General features: G+C 33.7%; 4 protein-coding genes and 1 long non-coding RNA gene across 8 annotated transcripts in view; 3 read left to right on the top strand and 2 right to left on the bottom strand.

Moving 5' to 3' along the window:
• Nucleotides 1-4,697, top strand: part of LOC121729996 (sodium- and chloride-dependent transporter XTRP3A) — a 39,147-nt gene extending 34,450 nt beyond the window's left edge. The window contains exons 8-14 of one of the 4 annotated variants that reach the window (XM_042118799.1): nt 346-547; nt 864-1,023; nt 1,310-1,472; nt 1,766-1,966; nt 2,733-2,810; nt 3,143-3,216; nt 3,562-3,699. In XM_042118799.1, the coding sequence (XP_041974733.1) occupies nt 346-547; nt 864-1,023; nt 1,310-1,472; nt 1,766-1,966; nt 2,733-2,810; nt 3,143-3,214 (876 nt within the window). In that variant the 3' untranslated portion in view covers nt 3,215-3,216; nt 3,562-3,699. Of the gene's footprint in view, nt 1-345; nt 548-863; nt 1,024-1,309; nt 1,473-1,765; nt 1,967-2,732; nt 2,811-3,142; nt 3,217-3,561 lie in introns of all 4 variants that reach the window. The other 3 variants (XM_042118816.1, XM_042118808.1, XM_042118791.1) reach the window with 3 other exon arrangements.
• Nucleotides 1-19,052, top strand: part of LOC121730067 (glucose-6-phosphate isomerase) — a 262,618-nt gene that overhangs the window by 215,386 nt on the left and 28,180 nt on the right. The window lies entirely within an intron of this gene.
• LOC121730270 lies at nt 11,454-13,115 on the bottom strand. The gene is made up of 3 exons (XR_006036086.1): nt 12,978-13,115; nt 11,891-12,007; nt 11,454-11,568 (listed from the first exon to the last, which is right to left on the bottom strand). It is a non-coding gene; the product is annotated as an uncharacterized LOC121730270 (long non-coding RNA).
• On the bottom strand, nt 14,357-16,364 carry LOC121730223 (NF-kappa-B inhibitor-interacting Ras-like protein). Its single transcript, XM_042119182.1, has 3 exons — nt 15,944-16,364; nt 15,630-15,799; nt 14,357-15,256 (listed from the first exon to the last, which is right to left on the bottom strand). Exons 1-3 carry the CDS (start codon nt 16,152-16,154, stop codon nt 14,996-14,998), a joined length of 642 nt encoding a protein of 213 aa, XP_041975116.1. The 5' UTR covers nt 16,155-16,364; the 3' UTR covers nt 14,357-14,995.
• LOC121730206 (dolichol-phosphate mannosyltransferase subunit 1) lies at nt 16,633-19,016 on the top strand. The gene is made up of 5 exons (XM_042119157.1): nt 16,633-16,853; nt 17,051-17,261; nt 17,534-17,724; nt 18,193-18,276; nt 18,627-19,016. The coding sequence occupies exons 1-5, from the start codon at nt 16,726-16,728 to the stop codon at nt 18,760-18,762; spliced, it is 750 nt and encodes a 249-aa protein (XP_041975091.1). The 5' UTR covers nt 16,633-16,725; the 3' UTR covers nt 18,763-19,016.

The raw sequence follows: 19,052 nt of genomic DNA, 5'->3' as shown, positions 1-19,052 counted from the left end.
CACACCTTGCAGTCTGGCCCCGTGCTAAGTACCTAAAGGACTTGTGTTACAGGTACCAGACAACGGAAATTACTTTTATACTATACATATATTTAAGATTTTTATTATATCATACACATATTTAATACACATCCAGACCCGGGAACATTGAAAACTTTTTGTTCCGTCGGCCTCCGGCTTGAGCTACCAACGCGTTCACCACTGAGCCACAGAGGTCGTCAAATAAGTGCCGGGTAGGCTGTTCACAAATCACAACTTATCTGACAGATGGATTATACTCTGTTAGATTAGTTGTGTGTTGTGTCTGTGGTGAAACAGGCTTTTACAGTCCAAGTTCATTTCCAGGCTGCGGAGGGTACCGGGTTGGCGTTCATCGTGTTCACTCAAGCCATCCTCAAGCTGACCCCGGCCCCGTTCTGGTCAATTATCTTCTTCCTGATGCTGCTCTCCCTGGGCCTCGGCAGCCAGATCGGCATCATGGAGGGCATGCTCTGCACCATATTCGACATTGATTTCTTCAAGCGTATGAGCAAACCCGTTATTACTGGTGAGTTGAATTCTGTTGAAACTCGACTATTTCAGTCTGTTTTTCGAGTGGAGCAGAGTATAAAATGCCATGATTGGACCAAACAATCTGCAGATTTTAAACGATTGACTGATAACGACGACAACGATTAAAAAGTTTATGATATACCCTTTTCATCACATCACATAACTAAATTATTAATACCTAATATCACAAAGACGGTACAACCAATAAGCGTTTGTCTAGACTCTATATTGTTTGATTACCGACTAAATAGTCGGTATGAAAATGTACTATTACAAGATTAGTCAAATGCTTCACTAAAATCATTTCACAGGTTCAGTATGTACGTTCTGTTTCTTCGTCGGTCTGATATTCACGACCGGTGCCGGCGAGTACTGGCTCAAGATGTTCGACTCGTTCGCCGGCACCATCGGTCTTGTCGTCGTCGCGCTGCTCGAGATGATATCCGTCATCTACATCTACGGACATGAAAGGTATAGCTTCTACTGTTTCTAAGTTTAATCTTTTGAATTTGTCCACTTCTTAACTTTCATTTTCCGATATTCCACAAGCCAAGTCTCAGGATTCTTTATGAATTTTGATAGCCGTTGGAATTCGTAATACTTTAATTACAATTTTTGATATCTACATGAGTAAGACTACCTTCTTTAAAAGTAATTACTGTAGTTTAGTCATTGTTCTGTGTATTATCATGTTCCTGTGTAAATAGTTTCTTTTTAATTACTTTTGTGGTAGTTTATCCATTTTCACCTATTACAGATTCACCAACGACATCTACGAGATGACGGGCTACCGGCCAGGCTGGTACTGGCAGATCACCTGGCGCTACGTCGGCCCCGTCATCGTCACCTGCATCCTGCTCTCCTCGCTCGTCTTCATGCTCATCAACCCGCCCACATACGGCGCTTGGAATGCTGAGGAGGTAAACACCATGAATATTACCTTAGCTCTCCTTTTAATTGTATGTTGTTTCTATTTAAGTGTCTCTTGTTGTAGGCATCAAGGTTCTGAGACCTCTCTGAGATAAAATAAGTCATTTTGTTGATAACTAATATAAGCTGCGATGAAGTACATTCATTTGTTTAGAGCTCGTAATTTAGGTTCTGTTAACTTCTGTCGAATAAACACGGGCCTTCTCTTTGGGATTTACAAGCATCTTCCCATCAAACTTGTCGTTGATCATTTAGATACAATCAATAACGTTTTCTTTCCTAGGGTCGCGTTGAGAAGACTCCGTACCCATCCTGGGTGTTGGGTATTGCTGTAGCTATGATTCTAGCTGGTGTACTACCCATACCCATAGTGCTGCTTCTCCGAAGATTCCAGTGCCTGGCTCTCGATGTGGACATCCATCAGGGATCCATCAGGAGGATTGAGACGACTGTGTCCACCAAGGAAATGATGAGCGATCAGGATGTAAGTCATTTGAAATGTCTTCTTATATTTTGTTCCTAATTCCTCCAACTGTGATGACTATGACCAAGTTTGATAAAACAATTTTATTTTATAAATATCATTTTAAGTGATATTTTATAAAATTTTGAAAAAAAATATGGTGAGTGCTATCCTTCTGGGTTCTTGTTTGCTTCTCATCATTACTTTTTTAGGACATGGGTATTATGGAATTTCTTTAACTTGATGGGCAATTAAAAATGTATTTCCTATGTGATTTATCTTGCATTATGTTGCATCTTATACATAATATTTTATCAACTTGGATAAACGGTTTTCCTAAATATTTATCTAAAGTTAAATGTTTTTCTTTATTATTAAAACGATTTTCTGGTGGTATGTTTGTATAAATTTTTATCTTGTGTCGTTTTGCCAGTGATATGCTTAACACACTATGTAATATAACAAACTTATTATCAACATTCACATTTATCAACATTACTGATCCATTTCAAAACCTAGCTTGAATATCTTTTAATGCACCTTTTAGGATAAATTTAACCTTGGGTTAACTAGTTGTTTCTTCCGTACTTATTATTGTTTAATCTCTTTCGAAAGTAACATCATATTTAAACCCAGGATTGACTTTACCAGAGCATCTTCTAAGTTTAAGTTGAATGATATTTAAAGCATCGTTCCTAGGTTTTAAAATGTTTCATGGTGCTATCCTATCTGCTACTTTGCTATTGTCATTTCATATTGTGTATGTGACTAACACTGGCGGGCCTAGGTGTTGTCTCCGGAGAGCGCGCCGCCCGCGCAGCTGGTGGCGGACGCCGGCACTAAGTTCACTATCGGTGACTTTGACGTAAGTGCCATCATTCATCATTACTTCAACTCCTTTATATTGACCTTGAATTTTATAAATTGTTAACTTTCAATTATATATTTTTTGGAGTGTCTTAAGCTCTGACACTTTACAATAATGCATAGGTACTAGTCTTATTGGAATTATCAGAGTTGAATTATTAAGTTCAGACATTACAAAGAGTTACTATTAGGTTGTCCTTTAAAACAGTTTTTGTCTCTTTTTGTCCTATCTTGTCTCGAGAAAATATCTCTCCAAGGACCATTGTCAACTGTAAGTTTCATCTTGTATGTATGCTAGTTGTGCTAGATGTATCTAAATATTGTTCTTAGGGTGTGGACAGCAGCGACGAGCGTCCGACGCGCCTGCCCACCAGCATCGTGCGCGGGAGGAACAAGAAATAAATGTTCGTTCTACTAACACTTCATTTGCTTTGTGAATTTTGCTGCATTTTCTTTATTTTTGTTCCTAGTTTCTTATTCATAAGCATTTATCTAATTTATGCTGTTGGTACGCAATGCTTAAATGGGACTTTGTCACTCTGCAGTTTATTTGCTACAAGTTTGGTATGAGCATGTTATTGTTTAAGTTCTTTTGCTTTATTATAGGTGAAGGGATCCATATTAGATTCAGCGGTATTAAGAATTTTCGTTGGATTCGGATTTGGAACATTCCGCGTGGTAAAGTTTCCAAATACGAATCCAACGAGATTTTGTTCCACACAAAAGTTAACACGCACATTTCATTTCAGTCCTCCGACTCGGAGCCAACGGCAGTGAAAACTGACGACAAATACGAGGACTCCAGCAGCGACGACGAGATCATCAACGCGAAATACTCGACCGGCAACGGCATACGGCTGTCGATGAAGCCCATCGGCAAACCCGCGCCACTCAAGATGGACGTCGTCGACTGACCGGTGCATTCCATTTACAATTTTTTTTTAATCTACATTTTTAGTATAATTTACTAATGCGTGTATTTATTTCGATTTCGAAATGTTTAAGTAATTTAAAGAAGTTACTATTACACGGTACATTTCGTACTCGGTCTCGTTCAGGAGAATGTTAGAGGGCCGGTTTTAAGCATCAATTTTGGATAGTAGTTTACAATTATTAAATGTTTAATAGCTATCTTTAGAATGAAATTAAAGGTATTATTAAATGTTCGGAAATCATTTACATTTACCTTCTTAAAGCAATAAATATTAATATTGATCGCGAAATAAATTTTCGTAAAATCGGCCCAAACCTAACTAACTGAAAGTATTATTTTTTAATAATTTAATTTTTAGATTTGCTAAGTAATAAGAAATGTATTAATTAAATAACATAGTTTATTTATTAATTACTTATTTTTGTGATAATATTACATAGATTAATATTTCCGGGATTGTTTGAAGATTTTGTCGCTATAATCAAAACCTTTCTTAACAGCCCTAATTATTTATTTTTATTCGACTTCTTGTTACTACTATACATATACAATTTGAAGTTGGCCTTTAACAGTAATATACATATTTAGGTTTAAGGCAAAATGTTATAAGAGCTGCTGAGTCGCATGCTTATCAGACTAAAGCACATTTGATTTTATGTAAAACAACAAACTAGTCAGCTTAAATACATAATTAAAGTAAGATTTAGTAGAACGTTAATGAATGAATTAAAAAAAATTTGAATCGAAACATTTTAGCAATGGCGCCCAACATGGGGCAGCTAACATCGTATGGGAGGCTAAAGCAGTGGCGCCAAATGTGGGGCAAGTAATTTCTAGGGAGGAATAAAGGGATATTTGAGCTTGTAGCACTTAATGTGTGTATAACATTTGAAATTGAATAAATTACAGGCAAAAGACATAAGGGATTTTGTGACAAAGGCGTCAATTAGTGAACAATTTTAAATTAATTAATTTAAATTCATAATAGTCACTTCTTGATATTTACGTACATGCTAAATACATACAACTGTAATTAAGATAAACATGCGACTTAGTATTAAATCACAATACTGTAGATACAATTAGCACTCCTAGTTTAAATCGACAAGGATCGATTGAAATTCTAGTAGACTTCTCGATTAGATGTAACGTAAGCTTCGATTCATTAGATTATATCGTTATTTGAATGTTAAGTCTGGTTCGACCAGAGATGAAGTTAGTTGATTCTGGGACATTTTTATAAGTATTATAATTTAAATTACGATTGACGTTTTAAATACTTCTTTTGTCGCGTTAAATATATAAAAAGTCTCCTTATATAACAATACCTAACAATATTCAAATATATGACAATATCCCAACATAGGTATAATACTGCGTCGTGGAAAAGCCTGCCGGCGCAGCGTTCGTAGTGAATAGTAAATGTCGGATTAATACATCATTGTTCAAACGCTTTAAAACGAAATCGGAAGACTAGTCAGTTTAGGTAAGGTAGAAACGCAGTAAATAGTAGAACATGTTTATACGAACCAGGCGTGACCGATGTGTGTGTGTTTATGCCTATCTTTCGTTAGCCGATATGTTTCTGCGTGCGGTCAAGCTCGATTTAAATTCGTCCGCGCGGACGAGCGGTTTGGCCGCTGTAATGCGAGATCAGTGGCGCGGTGGTGCCACTATTTATATAAATCGTTATCAATTGCTTGTGATCGCGCTGGCCAAGCCGCTCGTTCGAGCGGATGCATTTAATTCGAGCCGGCGCTTGCACATGCAAGTTTGTATGAAAATGTTCTAATATTCTGTGGTAGAAGTTAACACCGGATAGCGTGTCACCGGCACGTGTAAATTGAGATTTAGAACACGTCAGTTGATACATGAGTGAGAGGAAAATAAATGTGTGAACTAATGTATGAAGTAGAGCTTTTAGAAATTGCAAAACGAAAATATTTCAGAGCGTTTAAAAATATTAACTTTTTCTATTCAAGTACTCCAATACCCAAATCAAAGAGCATAATGATAGATGGATCGTCGAAAGAATAGTTTTATCAAATTAATTACAGAAACTACTAGAACTTAAAAAATATGTAGATTATAATAAATTAAAGTTAAATACCTATTTATTTCTAATTTATTTTATATGACTACTTTCTTTTTAATATTATTTAGATTTTATTGTACCTACAATAATTGTACGTTATGAACATTGTTGGTCAACATTTTGTCTAAGTTTTGAGGTGTAGTAAACACAAGACTTGGTTATAAAAAATCTGGCTGAGCCACTCAAGCGTGTAAAATGTAATAAAATGTATAAGTAATTTTATTGTTAATTCATTCCTAGTGATCTAGAATTATGGAAAGTATTAATATTAAAATAACAGTTGGCCAAAAACGCATATGCAGTGCATAAAAAACGCGTAGAACGCTTTAAATTCAGGGTAAAAGTTCGTTAATATTTGAAATTTTCCTGAAAATGTTTGTTATGCGGCGGTGGCTACTTTATTGAATATTTATGTCTTTGTCGAATGTATTCTTTGGTGTGCATAATAATTATGAAAATCTGTAAGTATATTGCAGTGTTAAGGTGTCTTTCGATTCCTGCCGCAGCGTCCGGGATCGACAAAAATGCCACTTTATGACCCAGGCCATTACAAAGCAGCGCCGGTATGGGTCGCTAGACCAACGTCGGTAGAAAATGAAACCTACAGCCTTCATAAATTGGTATTCTATTTGAATTTTTGTCGGTCGCGGTTGCTTGCAGCGTTAATCGGAACGATGCCTTTAGGGTTATACGATTATATACACGAAACGTAGCGCGATTTGAGGATGCGTTAACGCGATACAATGTCAAACAGTGTGACTATTTAACTTTGCATCGTTATTATCACAGCGTCGCGTCGCACCTCGTTTCTTCTCGTTTCGGTGTAAGTGGTGTAACCATACATGATACAACACATAATGTTACATAAATGAAGGTTAGTCTTTCACAAGATCAACAGAGTTGAATGACGGCCACAAACATAATATAAGAAATAAATAGTTTACATACGTTTCATATCTTGACATCAACGATGAACCTTTTAAAGAGATTCTATGTATAGTTTGAAAAACTACTATTATTCATTACTTACATAAAAAAATAATTGTGTCCATATAACAACATCCATTTAAAGTGTCTGTCCAGATGATGCGTATTACGCGCGAGGTGTATACGCGCGTTTCAATTTCCATTGCATCTCGACTCGCGCGTCACTCGCGCGTTTTACGGGCGAGTCGAGAGTCCCGCTCATTGCAAGCGTTTTACGCGCGAGTAAGAAAACGCGCGTAGGCATCTGAACGCGATATATGTAGCTCTAGTACCTCGGGTACGCGCGTAAAGCACGCGAGTCGCTCACTCCCGCGTAAAACGCCTCATCTGGACAGGCTCTTAGGAAGCGTTCATACGCGCGCGTTAATGGCTCGTGCGTTTGTCGCTGCAGCAGAAAACGCGCGTCTGAACGCGGCGTTGGGGTCCTGCCTCGAACATCGCAGCAAGCACACGGCTTGCGAGGCATAATTTTAAATACTACGAATAATAAAACTAAGGAAACGTAACTCCCATACTTCAACCGTTTTAAATTTGGCTCCTTTTCGAACACTACAATATGACAATTCAGATTTTCGCCAAGGTCGTATCCCAGGTAACGTATCATAATATTGCGCGCCGGACGACATTGACGACATGCGCGGTTATTGTCATTGTCATAGTTATGAAACAAATAATTGTCAAAAGCGGATAGTATTATGCAGTATACACCAAGCACATCTACTATCACGAAGAAACGAGCACATTATTATTTTTTTAAAATCAAACATTTTCCTCTGATCCTTAAGACATCGATAATAATAATAATATACATGTAATAATAATGAACAAACCTTGTACGACTCGGGCGAATCTAAAACTGTCCAAGCACCTAGAGAAGACGTTTTCAGATTACAAAAATCTATGTGCTAAATTATTACAGAATTGAAATTAAAATCTTACGTAAATTTTGTACTTATAACTCACAATTAATATAATATTTTAATAACAGTTAACAGTTTTTTTATTTTGTTCATTTACAATATTAAAGGAAATACTTATTTGTTTTTGTTGATTGAACTTAATTTATAACATTATATTTTTTTTGTTTTGTTGTAAAAAATCCGTAGCAAGAAATATGAGCATACCCATTCATCTTATAACGCATTTAGTATAATGTCAGCCAGACCCTAAAATTTCGTTTATGATTAAATTGTTACATCTTGCATAACACTGTCCATGGCGACTTTGTAAAAATTTTGTAATTATATTATTTTTTGATTATTGCACTTTTAGAATAACATTAACACTTTTAGAATAACATGTTAATTTAATAAGACAAATACAAAGACACCAGCTTAATTTTACGCAAATAACCTAACATCCAACTTAAATAAACCATCTTTTTTGTGCTTTTTTGAGTCGACAAAAATACAGAAATTTAAGCATAATTTTAAACAATACACTTACAGATGAAAGGTTATTCCTGTATTAAAAGCCGTATATGTATGACTTCTACACCATTTCACAGGGCATTTAGGCATTTTAACAACAAAAATATTGTAAAAAGCTATGTAAAACGTAAGTAAACAAACCTATGTAAACAAATTGTAAAATGAGTTTGACAAAATTGTCATGTCAAACTGGTTGAATGTCACTCGATGATACACGAAAAATGTGTACCGAACACATGCATAAATATGCATGTATTCGGGTCACATTTTGTAGCCTTTTGGTGCACTTTTTTTGACGGAGTTACTCTTCCTTAGTTTTTATTATTCGTAGTTTAAATATTATAGTATAAAATGTTTTTAAAACAAGCAACTCTGTGTAGTCTTCCCATATTTTATAGTAAAATGCCATAATCTCATTCAAAATTTATAAAGTTGGATTAAACTCAACCCAAAAATCTTGAACTTTTTGTCTTGATTTGTCTTGAACAGTAAACTTAAACTAAATGATCTCGTTGATATATTAATTTTACATACTATTAAAACAACCATGTGTCAGAAACAGAAATTAAGAATTATAGTCTGTTAAAGTAAAAATTAAGAAATTATAAAGTGGCAACATCATAGTGTCAACCCTTTTTTCTTAGATTGATTTGAAAGGGATGACACTACGATGTTGCCACTTTTTAATTTCTTCACTTTTTTGACAGACTATATTACTACAAGTATTCGGGCTCCAGTGTGAAGATAGAGAGAAAAACACATTGACAGCAAGCAGAAAAATGATATATGCAGAGAACTAAAGATCGCATATTCATCAGCACTCACGCGCCAAACGCGCCGCATTTTAGAATTCGTTGTATGACATCATGTTAAACCTCACACTTTCGTCCGCGCCGTACGCATTTCGTGTACTATGCGGTGCGTTCGGCGTTTTCAGTGCTAACACATGTGCGATCAGCTTTATAACCTCACCCTTGTCTTCGCATGTCGTCGTTATTGCTGTCTCGCTTGCATCTCGGTTTTGGCTTCGTGCGAGTGAGACAACAATACAATTACATAAAAAACATGCGGAAGAAAGAGATAGCTACAGGTCAATATCCTTTCTATTTTTCATATCCGGCCTCCCCAGAACATACTATATGTTTAATATGTCTTGTCTGTTTCTCGTTTGATATTTAAGCTTGTGGCTATCGCTCAAAAGAGCTGTAAGTGTTGATAGGTAGGCTTTGGGAGGATCTCCTGACTTAGTTGTAGACAAACTGATATTATTTTATAAGATAATTGTAAGGTTTCAGAATGCAAAATAAAAAATATTGCCACTCATGATTTTTGTTTTATTCATTAACATACCTCACAAAACTTGATAAAAGTAAATAAAATTTGAGAATATAAGAACAAAGTTATAGAACTCAAATATACTAGGTTTTTAACCTATTAAAGTTTTGGCGCTATAAACTTAAGAGTATAAAATCCTAATTCTAGCTAATCTTATCTAAATAAATGTTTTAAGATTTCAATATAATGCAAAAAAATCATAATAATATTTTTGGATAAAATTTAAAACATACATATTATAATATCAAATCGAATATTTCAATAGCATATTAGTTATAAAGTATAATACTGACCAATACTTTCTTCATTTTAGTAAAATTCACAATAAGATAACATTAAAAAAAAAATTATTCACAATAAGAATTTGTATTAATATTGATATTTGTGAAAAATTGTGATAGCATCCTTAATAAATAATAATATTATATTTTTGCTGTGTAAATTTTTATCATACTTTGAAATTTACCATCAGCCTCTGTTATAAATAATACAGAACCATAATACAATAATATTATAACAGTACTGGCACCTAGTTCTTGCTTATCTACAAAGGTGTGTCTTTAATATATGTACTTTTAAATGATGTTTAAATATAAATACCTCTTGACAGTAATCACAATGGAAAATATCATCATCATGTTGATGCACTTTCTGGTGACTCCGCAGGTGGTCACTTCTTCTAAATGTCTGGTTACAAATCCGACATGGGTATGGTTTGTCGCCACTGTGTGTTCGTTGGTGGACTGTCAAGTGACTTTTTCTGTTGAAAGTTTTGTTACAAACGTCACAAATGAATGGTTTCTCATGGGTATGGATCAATTTATGTGCCCTCAAGTTGCTGCCTTTGAGAAATGTTTTGCTGCATATATCACACTTATGGGGCTTGTCATTTGTATGTGTTTTCATATGGTTGTGTAAATGGTCTTTACGCTTGAATTTTTTCTTGCACACGTCACAAGCATACGGAGTGTCATTCGTGTGACTCATTTTATGCAACTTCAAGTGGTCACTCCGACCATATTTTTTGTTGCAAATATCACAAGAGAAAGATTTATTTGTTGCGCGTTTTTTTATTTTTCTTGGCTTTTTGTCACATATTGCTTTTGTCTTGTCTTTCCTTGGTAATTTCAGTTTCCTATTTTTGTTTTCTTCAACACAATATGTTTGTAAGTAAGTAATAAAATATTAATTAATTTAAAATAGTGTTACAATTATACAATAAGTATATGGGGGGTATTACATTATCATTTATATTGGATCATTTCTATGATCATATATAGGATCCAATATATATGATCATTTGATCATATCTGCTTATTACATTATCATATTTTATTGATCCTATTTTACGTCATATGTGGTTTCAATAGCCAATGGAGAGCGCTAACGCTGACAGGTATTGACATCAGGGTTACTAGATCTGAGAGAATTCGATGTGTCAAAAGACATCGTCATTTTAATATGGCTTGTTTTTTGTTATTTCAGCAAGATTATCCAAGTATATAATTAGAAAAATAATTCCATTACATTATTTGAAACATATTAACAAACAAGAAATTGAAAACTCTTTTTTATATTAAATAACTGGCAACACCTATTTCTATGACCTTATTGGATCCAATATCTCAGCAAATGTCAAAAACCTATGATCAAGGAAGAAATGAATCCTAAGTCTATATTACATTATCCAATATCATTGACTCAATGATCTCAGATCCAATATATATGATAATCTAATATCCCCTTAAGAAATTTTAAGTCGCTATTACACAATATAGTTACATAGGTTTTAAAAAAAAATTTATCCCACTTCAGGGCTACACAAAGCTAGTAACCGAAATGATTAATTTCACCACTCACCTTCCTTCTTTTCTTTCTTTATTGTTATGATGATTTCTTCTTTACAAATATGGTAAGGTATTGAGCCTCTTTCTATGACATGGGTTGACAGAGTAACTATAGGCTGACATTCAACCTGAAAACAAAAAGGAACCAACAAATAGGATCTTTAATTCAGAGTAATTTAAAATCACATTAATAACTTCTTCAATTAATGTATTTCCTACATTAAAGGCACTGGAACTTTTCCAGTCTCTTTGTTTTTACTTGCCTATCCTCTGACTTTGCAATCATCCACATACACAAAACACTGAGCAGACCTTTCAATATAATATTAACCCATATCGTGGGAAAGCGAGACACAATAGCTTATCTATTGTTATCACGGCCGGATGTGGCCGCTTGAAGCTTCATGAATTAATTTTGTATACCAAATTTGTTAAATGTCACCTACATACCTGATTTTCTCCGTCATGTGAGTATTTTTGATAATTGCCAATCTGTTTAAACAAACTACCAAATTGTTTTAGTCTTGTACAACACATAATACATAAGTAATGTGAAACCTTTTTTATCTGAAACAAAAGTAACAATGATTTAAGAACAGTTTCATAAGAGAGTGTAATACAAAAACTAAATCCATACTAATAATTCAAATTTGAAATTGTCTGTCTCAGTCTATTACCTCTTCACATCCAAACCGCTGAACTGATATTGCTGAAATTTGGTATGCATAAATTTAAAATTAGTTGTTAAATAATATTTGTGTACCAAAGCGTACTATAAAGTTACTGATTTCATAAATGATAGTACACCTACGAAAAATAAAAACTAAGGAATTGTAACTCCCATACTATTACCGTTTTAAATTTGTTTCCTTTTGCTCTGTCATGTAACATCAGACTAGTACCGCTCAAGGTCACCTAAATAATGCAAATGTATTGAAATGTGTACTTAAGGTACACTTTTTTGACAAGTATTGTGGAGCATGTTTTTTGAAGGAGTTACTTTTCCTTAGTTTTTATTATTCGTAGTAGTACACCTTGGGAATAAGGTCACCCCCTGCAGAGCCGTTTCTGTATAATATATTATGTATTTTACACTTGTTGTATTTTATTTAGTCATAATGTAGTAGTAGTAGTATACAGTCTGTGTATACAGTATAGTAAATAATGACACTGTATTTATTATTTTTTATAATTTTCCATATTTTTAGTAAAAGATGGCCCCTGCGAGTTTCTTACGCCGGTTCTTCTCGCCGGGTTAGTTCCCGAACCGGTGTTAGGCACCAGTATAGTCCCGACCAAGGACGTTGAAATTATTTCAAAAAATTTATACTGAATAAAAAAGTTTGAGTTACAATGAGTCCTGGGATAGGACAAAGGATACTTTTTATAACGGACAAATGTACACTTTCCGCGGGACAGAATTTTGGCGCAAAGGAGAGGCGTCATCTATAGTCTACTTCCATCATCTCATCCATCCTCATTCCTCACACACTTCTTTAATAGATGTGAAGTTCAATCGAGTTCCATCACAACTTACCGTAGAATTTGAAATCTGCTCGTAAGTATATTGCAACTGCGTTCCAGTAATATCAAAAACTTTAACATTTTCATTAAAACAAACGACACAAGAACCAATTTTCATGTTTCTTTTTAATATTAAAATAAAAATTCACAAATACATAGATGTATTTCATGAACACCTTAGTTTTTATTAACTAATTATCTGCAATAATATTATTATTTGCAAATCGATTACATACGAATTAACTGTATATATAAATAAATCCGCTAAACAAGCAAACTTTGAAAAATTGCAATTTTGTTCACAGACACAGATTACTAGTTCACAGATTACTAGTAACACAGATTACTAGTATTTATTTGTACTAGTAATTTGATTTTGTTGCAATGTTTTTTTTATTTTATTTTATGAAATAAGGGGCAAACGAGCAAACGGGTCTCCTGATGGAAAGCAACTTCCGTCGCCCATGGACACTCGCAGCATCAGAAGAGCTGCAAGTGCGTTGCCGGCCTTTTAAGAGGGAATAGGTTAATATAGTAAGGAAGGAAAGGGAATAGGGGAGGGAAATGTCGACAAAAAGTAAAAACAAAACATTACAAAAACCATAGACAAGTACTGACACTTGACAGTTGACAGTGGACATTCCACAGAGTATAAAAACTATATGCATTTATTAATAAAAATGAAAAAAATAAATATTAATAAATGAGTCTGTCTGTTAGTCTGTTACCTCTTTGCGCTTAAACCACTGAACTGATTTTGAGTCCTAACCCCACGAAAGACCGTACGAAGGATACTTTTTACACGAAAAAAATATACGGTTATCGCGCGAATATCTGCGCAACGGAGTTGCGAGCATTGTATCTAGATCTAATGTTATAATATTTTGAAGTAGAATTTCTGAAGCTTCCTTCTAATTCTACATCAATATTTTTTTATATACCACGCACGGATTAATTAGTAAAAGGACTGTATGAAATATTATAAATACAGTGTGTTAACTGTACTTTATAATTTATATGGTAAAGACCTTATTTTTGGTCCTTCCCTCATCACAATTTTACAAGTAACAGCCAGCGAAGACAGTGTCTTATAACTCTTAACACTTAACATTTATGTATTATGATTTCCTCAATGGTATTGGCCTTCATGTATGTCGGTTTGAAATAAAACAATTTCCTTCATAATTCTAATTAATTTATTTAAGTTATACTTATTTAAAATATACTAACATTATTTTTGGTTACTCATTACCAACTGGCAACTTCTTTAATAAGTACAAAATAATATTTTTTAATGTGCTAAAATCTAAATTGTTTGTTTTATGGTCTACTTAATGTAAAAATTATTCTAATTTACTCATGAATAATTAATAAACTAAAACAATGCTACTTAAAAATAAAAATATTGCACTATAAAGAATAACAAGTTGTACAAGAAGTTAAAAATAAATTAAGTACTTGTGAAGTTTTTAAGAGGCATATTATATCAGATCTTTTTTCTACTTGCTTTGCTTTATGCTTTGCATTACTTACTTATAAAAGAAGCATAGCTTATTAGTTATTTATCTTATCGCCTTATATTAATCTTTCTTACACACATACCACAATTCATTTTTTTAAACATATGCCCCAATTTTTATTACTAAATGTACTCTGACAAAGGAAGGTGATGATGTGATTTGTGTAAATTGTGTGTGACATAGGCCATTGCAAGATGTGATCCATGCTTTTTTATTATATTATTCAAAACAAAATCACTACACACAATAATGAGAACTTTGTAGAAAGTTAAAAAAAATTTCAACAATAATAACAATATTATGATAATACAACTAATAACACCAACTTTACTATTGAGATTCATATTTAAAAGCTAAAATTGATTTAAAATTAGTCTACTTAATGAAATAATGCATAAATAATACTGACAGATGAAAAAGTAATTAGTTTTAAAAACCAGTAAGTACTTACAAGTAAAATAAAAACTTAAGGCTGATAATAGCAGAAGGGGCACAGTTTAAAAACGTACTGTTACATAGCATCACTTCTGTTATTCTTTTGAGTCAGTTTACTTAAAGTACTCAACTGGGGGAAAGCTGTTTTATTCTGTACTGGGTTTAGTTTGGATGTCATGTATATAAATGGTTCATATAGGGAGGCTCGGTCCATGGCGGAGACCTCAAAGTGTCGAATCTTCTCTCTCGCACACCAGTTTGAAGCTTTAGAGCAAGTATTCTCTAGACTGTTTATATCATCAGGTCCCGTTCTATTGCCTATAACTAGCATCACAACCTGAAACAAAGTATTACTAAAATTATACAGTGTGTTACTTGTTAGTGAAAACACCGTTATACTAAAAACCATCAAATGAGCCCGTCAAAATGAACAAACTTTTTCTAAGATAACAATGCTGGGAACTCAAGAAAAAAATGCCATCTTCATACCCATATGGATGCCCGGATTGGCAATTTGTATGGGTATGAAGACGGATTTTTTTTTAAATCCCAGCATTGTTCTACAGGCTCATTTGATGGTTTCAAGGATAACAGTGTTTACACCAACAACCTGTATATTATACCAGACTTAATATTATAACCATTAGCTTAACTTTATTATGTTCAGCATTAACAAACTACACAATGTTAAACAACATCATGTCTCGTACCTCTTTCTTATCCTTATTTCTATCTATGTCTTTCTTCAAATACATCAACACATCTAAAGACTCGGGCTTTGTAGTATCGTATACCATCACAAATCCCTCCGCAAAGCCCAAGTAGTGCCGCTGCAGAACCTGGTTCGCTGTCAGTTGAAGGGTCGGAGATTGTGGAGGTCCTGAAATTATGTAAATGGTAATAAGGACAGCTTACTACTTACAGCTAATGTAGTTGTAACAGTTACACAAAAAATGATCTCCATATATCACGATGATGAAAGAAAGGACACTAAAGATAAGTGGTGCGTGAAGCTCTAACTTGCCTGTAATCGGAGGCTCTAATCCAGCAGTGTCGTAGAAACACACCCGCTCCTTAGTTCCGCGATCTGTTTCGATATTTGCTACGTAAATATCTTCGATTGTCGGATAAAATGATGACTTCAAGTTAACACTTCCGTATATTAATTGCTCTAAAATAGCCGTTTTGCCGACCCCTTTCATCCCGCATATTACAACTTTACTTGTTTTACCCATTTTCTAGTATTGAAAATATTCAGTTCATAACTTTCACTAGACTTTTGAGGTCGGAAAATTTTTCAACGTGATGGAAACAAATTGAATCAGTAAATTAAGAATTTAAACCGCCGTTTTTTCATTGCAATTTATAAATAGATTATAACTAAACATAAATTGTATGAATACGTGTATCTTTTAAAGTTTTTTAATGTGAAAATTGAAATATTTTTGTTTTCGTAAACGTTTTATTTTTTATTTTGATTAATGATTGTGACAATTGACATTGACAAGTGACAATATCATAAAGAAATTATTTTTTTTATTTACAATAATTAGTGGCAATAACTGTAATTATTATAAATTTATATATGGATGTCTTTACCTATTGCCACATACCACTTAAAAAAACATTTGTCAAGTGTCTGTATCATAAATGTCAATGTCACTGAGGTTGTGTTCTCAGTTCTTTAACTCGACTGTGTTCTGACCAGTTTGATTTTATGAAACATGATTGGCTACAGAAACGTCAATTCGCACTGGGCAGTATACTGCTAACAATATAGAAACACACCCTTGATAAAACAAAAATATGGAAGCCACGAATTCAGATTCGGAAATTAGCAAAATGGATAAATATTCAATATTATTACCAACTTACAACGAAAGAGAAAATTTGCCAATAATAATATGGCTTATCATGAAGTATTTGGACAATAGGTTTGTATAAAGTATGACAAATAAATGAAAACGAATATCATCGATACCGAACCTTTAGAAAATTGTCTCAATTTAGCGAAAAATTATTCAATGTGCATAATAACTTCTTTATCAAATGAGATTTATTTAAAGCTTTTATCAACAAACTGCAAACACTGGCTATAAACTTAATATACCTATTTTGATTTATTTTCCAGAGGTTACGATTTTGAAGTGATAATAATTGACGATGGTAGCCCCGATGGAACACTAGAAGTAGCCAAGCAGTTACAAAAACTTTATGGGAGCAGCAAAATAGTATTACGCCCCCGGGAGAAAAAACTTGGATTAGGAACAGCATACATGCATGGAATCAAACATGCAACAGGAAATTTCATTATCATCATGGATGCAGATCTTAGCCACCATGTAAGGATAAAACACAATAACATTCTAAGAAAAAAATAATGTAATTAATATTTTAACTAACAAAAATATTAAATGTATAAGTTGCTACTGCAAATATCCTTAATGATTTTTTAATATAAAACTGAGTAACATGTTAAACATCTTCAAAGCATTTTCTCTCTTTAATATTTTGGGTTTTTATGATAGAGACAAGAAATAGAGCAATGTATGACTTTATGAATCCACAACCAAAGTATGGCAACTTGACTCCTGAAGATGTTCTTATTTTACAGCCAAAGTTCATACCCCAATTCATAGAACATCAAAAAGAACATGACTATGATCTGGTGTCGGGCACCCGGTACAAGGGTGACGGCGGTGTGTACGGCTGGGACTTCAAAAGGAAGCTCATATCCAGAGGTGCCAACTTCATCACACAACTCCTGCTACGACCTGGTGCCTCCGACTTGACGGGCTCTTTTAGGTAATTTTTTTTTATTGTTCAATAGCTGTTTTTTAAACTTTTATCCATACTGATATTATAAATGTGTGTATCTGTCTGTCTTTTACCTGGTCACGCCCAAACCGCTGAACCGGTTTTGTTGGGTATGGTGATACTTTGAGTTCCGGGAAAGGACATAGGATACTTTTATCCCTGGAAAATGTACGGTTCCTGCTCAATAAACGAATTTTGTCGCAATGAAGTTGTGGGCGTCCTCAAGTGTGGAATAAACATTTCAATTTTCCAATTACTTTCATGGGCATTAATCCTTCGATCGAGGATTCTTGGAAATGCTATTGGCTATTGTATTCTATTATCGCTGATTCTTAGAAATTCTATTGTTCTCGCGATCACTGGTGTCCTTATGGGGCTAGAAGGATTAATGTTTTTGTGCATTTGTCGGAAAGATTTTTGCTGTAATTCACGAGTACGGTTCTATTTATTTTGCAGATTGTACAAAAAGGAAATTCTACAAAAATTAATAGACAGTTGTGTGTCTAAAGGTTATGTTTTTCAAATGGAAATGATTATAAGGTAATTTTTATTCTACAACATTAATTTTAATTGAAAATGATGGAAGTAATTTTGATTCAATAATGTTAATTGAAAATAAAATAATGAAGGGTGGAAAAAATTGTACCTTTTAAGAATTGCATACATTGAATCTTAGTTTAATTCTAAGGCTATTTGCCAACACAGATCTGATCTCAGACTTGATCACCAATAGTGATCACATTTCCACATAATATATTGATAACACAGATAGAGAATGATAGGTGAGATAGATTACTACCTACTCTGTTGATGTGAAAATGTACAGTTTTTATTTTTAAGCATATAAAGTCACAGTATAATGTTTTAAAATATATTTTTCATTATTGCAGGGCAAGACAGCTAGACTACACAATAGGCGAAGTTCCAATAACCTTTGTAGACCGAGTGTACGGAGAATCAAAACTGGGCGGCTCAGAGATATTCCAGTTTGCCAAAGCCTTGTTGTACCTATTTGCTACAACATAAACAAATCATTGACATGTCTTTGTTTGGAAGCATTTAATTTTGTACTTCATTCCAGTTATAATACAAAACATTACTTCATATTGTGCAGCTTGTCCAAAAAGAGTAGACGCCGAACATAATTTTTAAATCACATAAAAGTATTATAACATTTTTTTTACGAAATATCAATTGTGATTACGTTTACAAAATTTTGTTCAGCGTCTAGTCTTCTTTTGCAGACTTTAACAATAAAACTCAACAAGTTTATTTAATTTACATGCCATAAAATAATTTTAATTAATCTTGATCAA

This window comes from Aricia agestis, chromosome 1 (genome assembly GCF_905147365.1).
Source record: "Aricia agestis chromosome 1, ilAriAges1.1, whole genome shotgun sequence".
Taxonomy (NCBI): domain Eukaryota; kingdom Metazoa; phylum Arthropoda; class Insecta; order Lepidoptera; family Lycaenidae; genus Aricia; species Aricia agestis.
The sequence above is the reverse complement of the archived record's forward strand: the minus strand, read 5'-3'. Positions and strand labels throughout refer to the sequence as shown.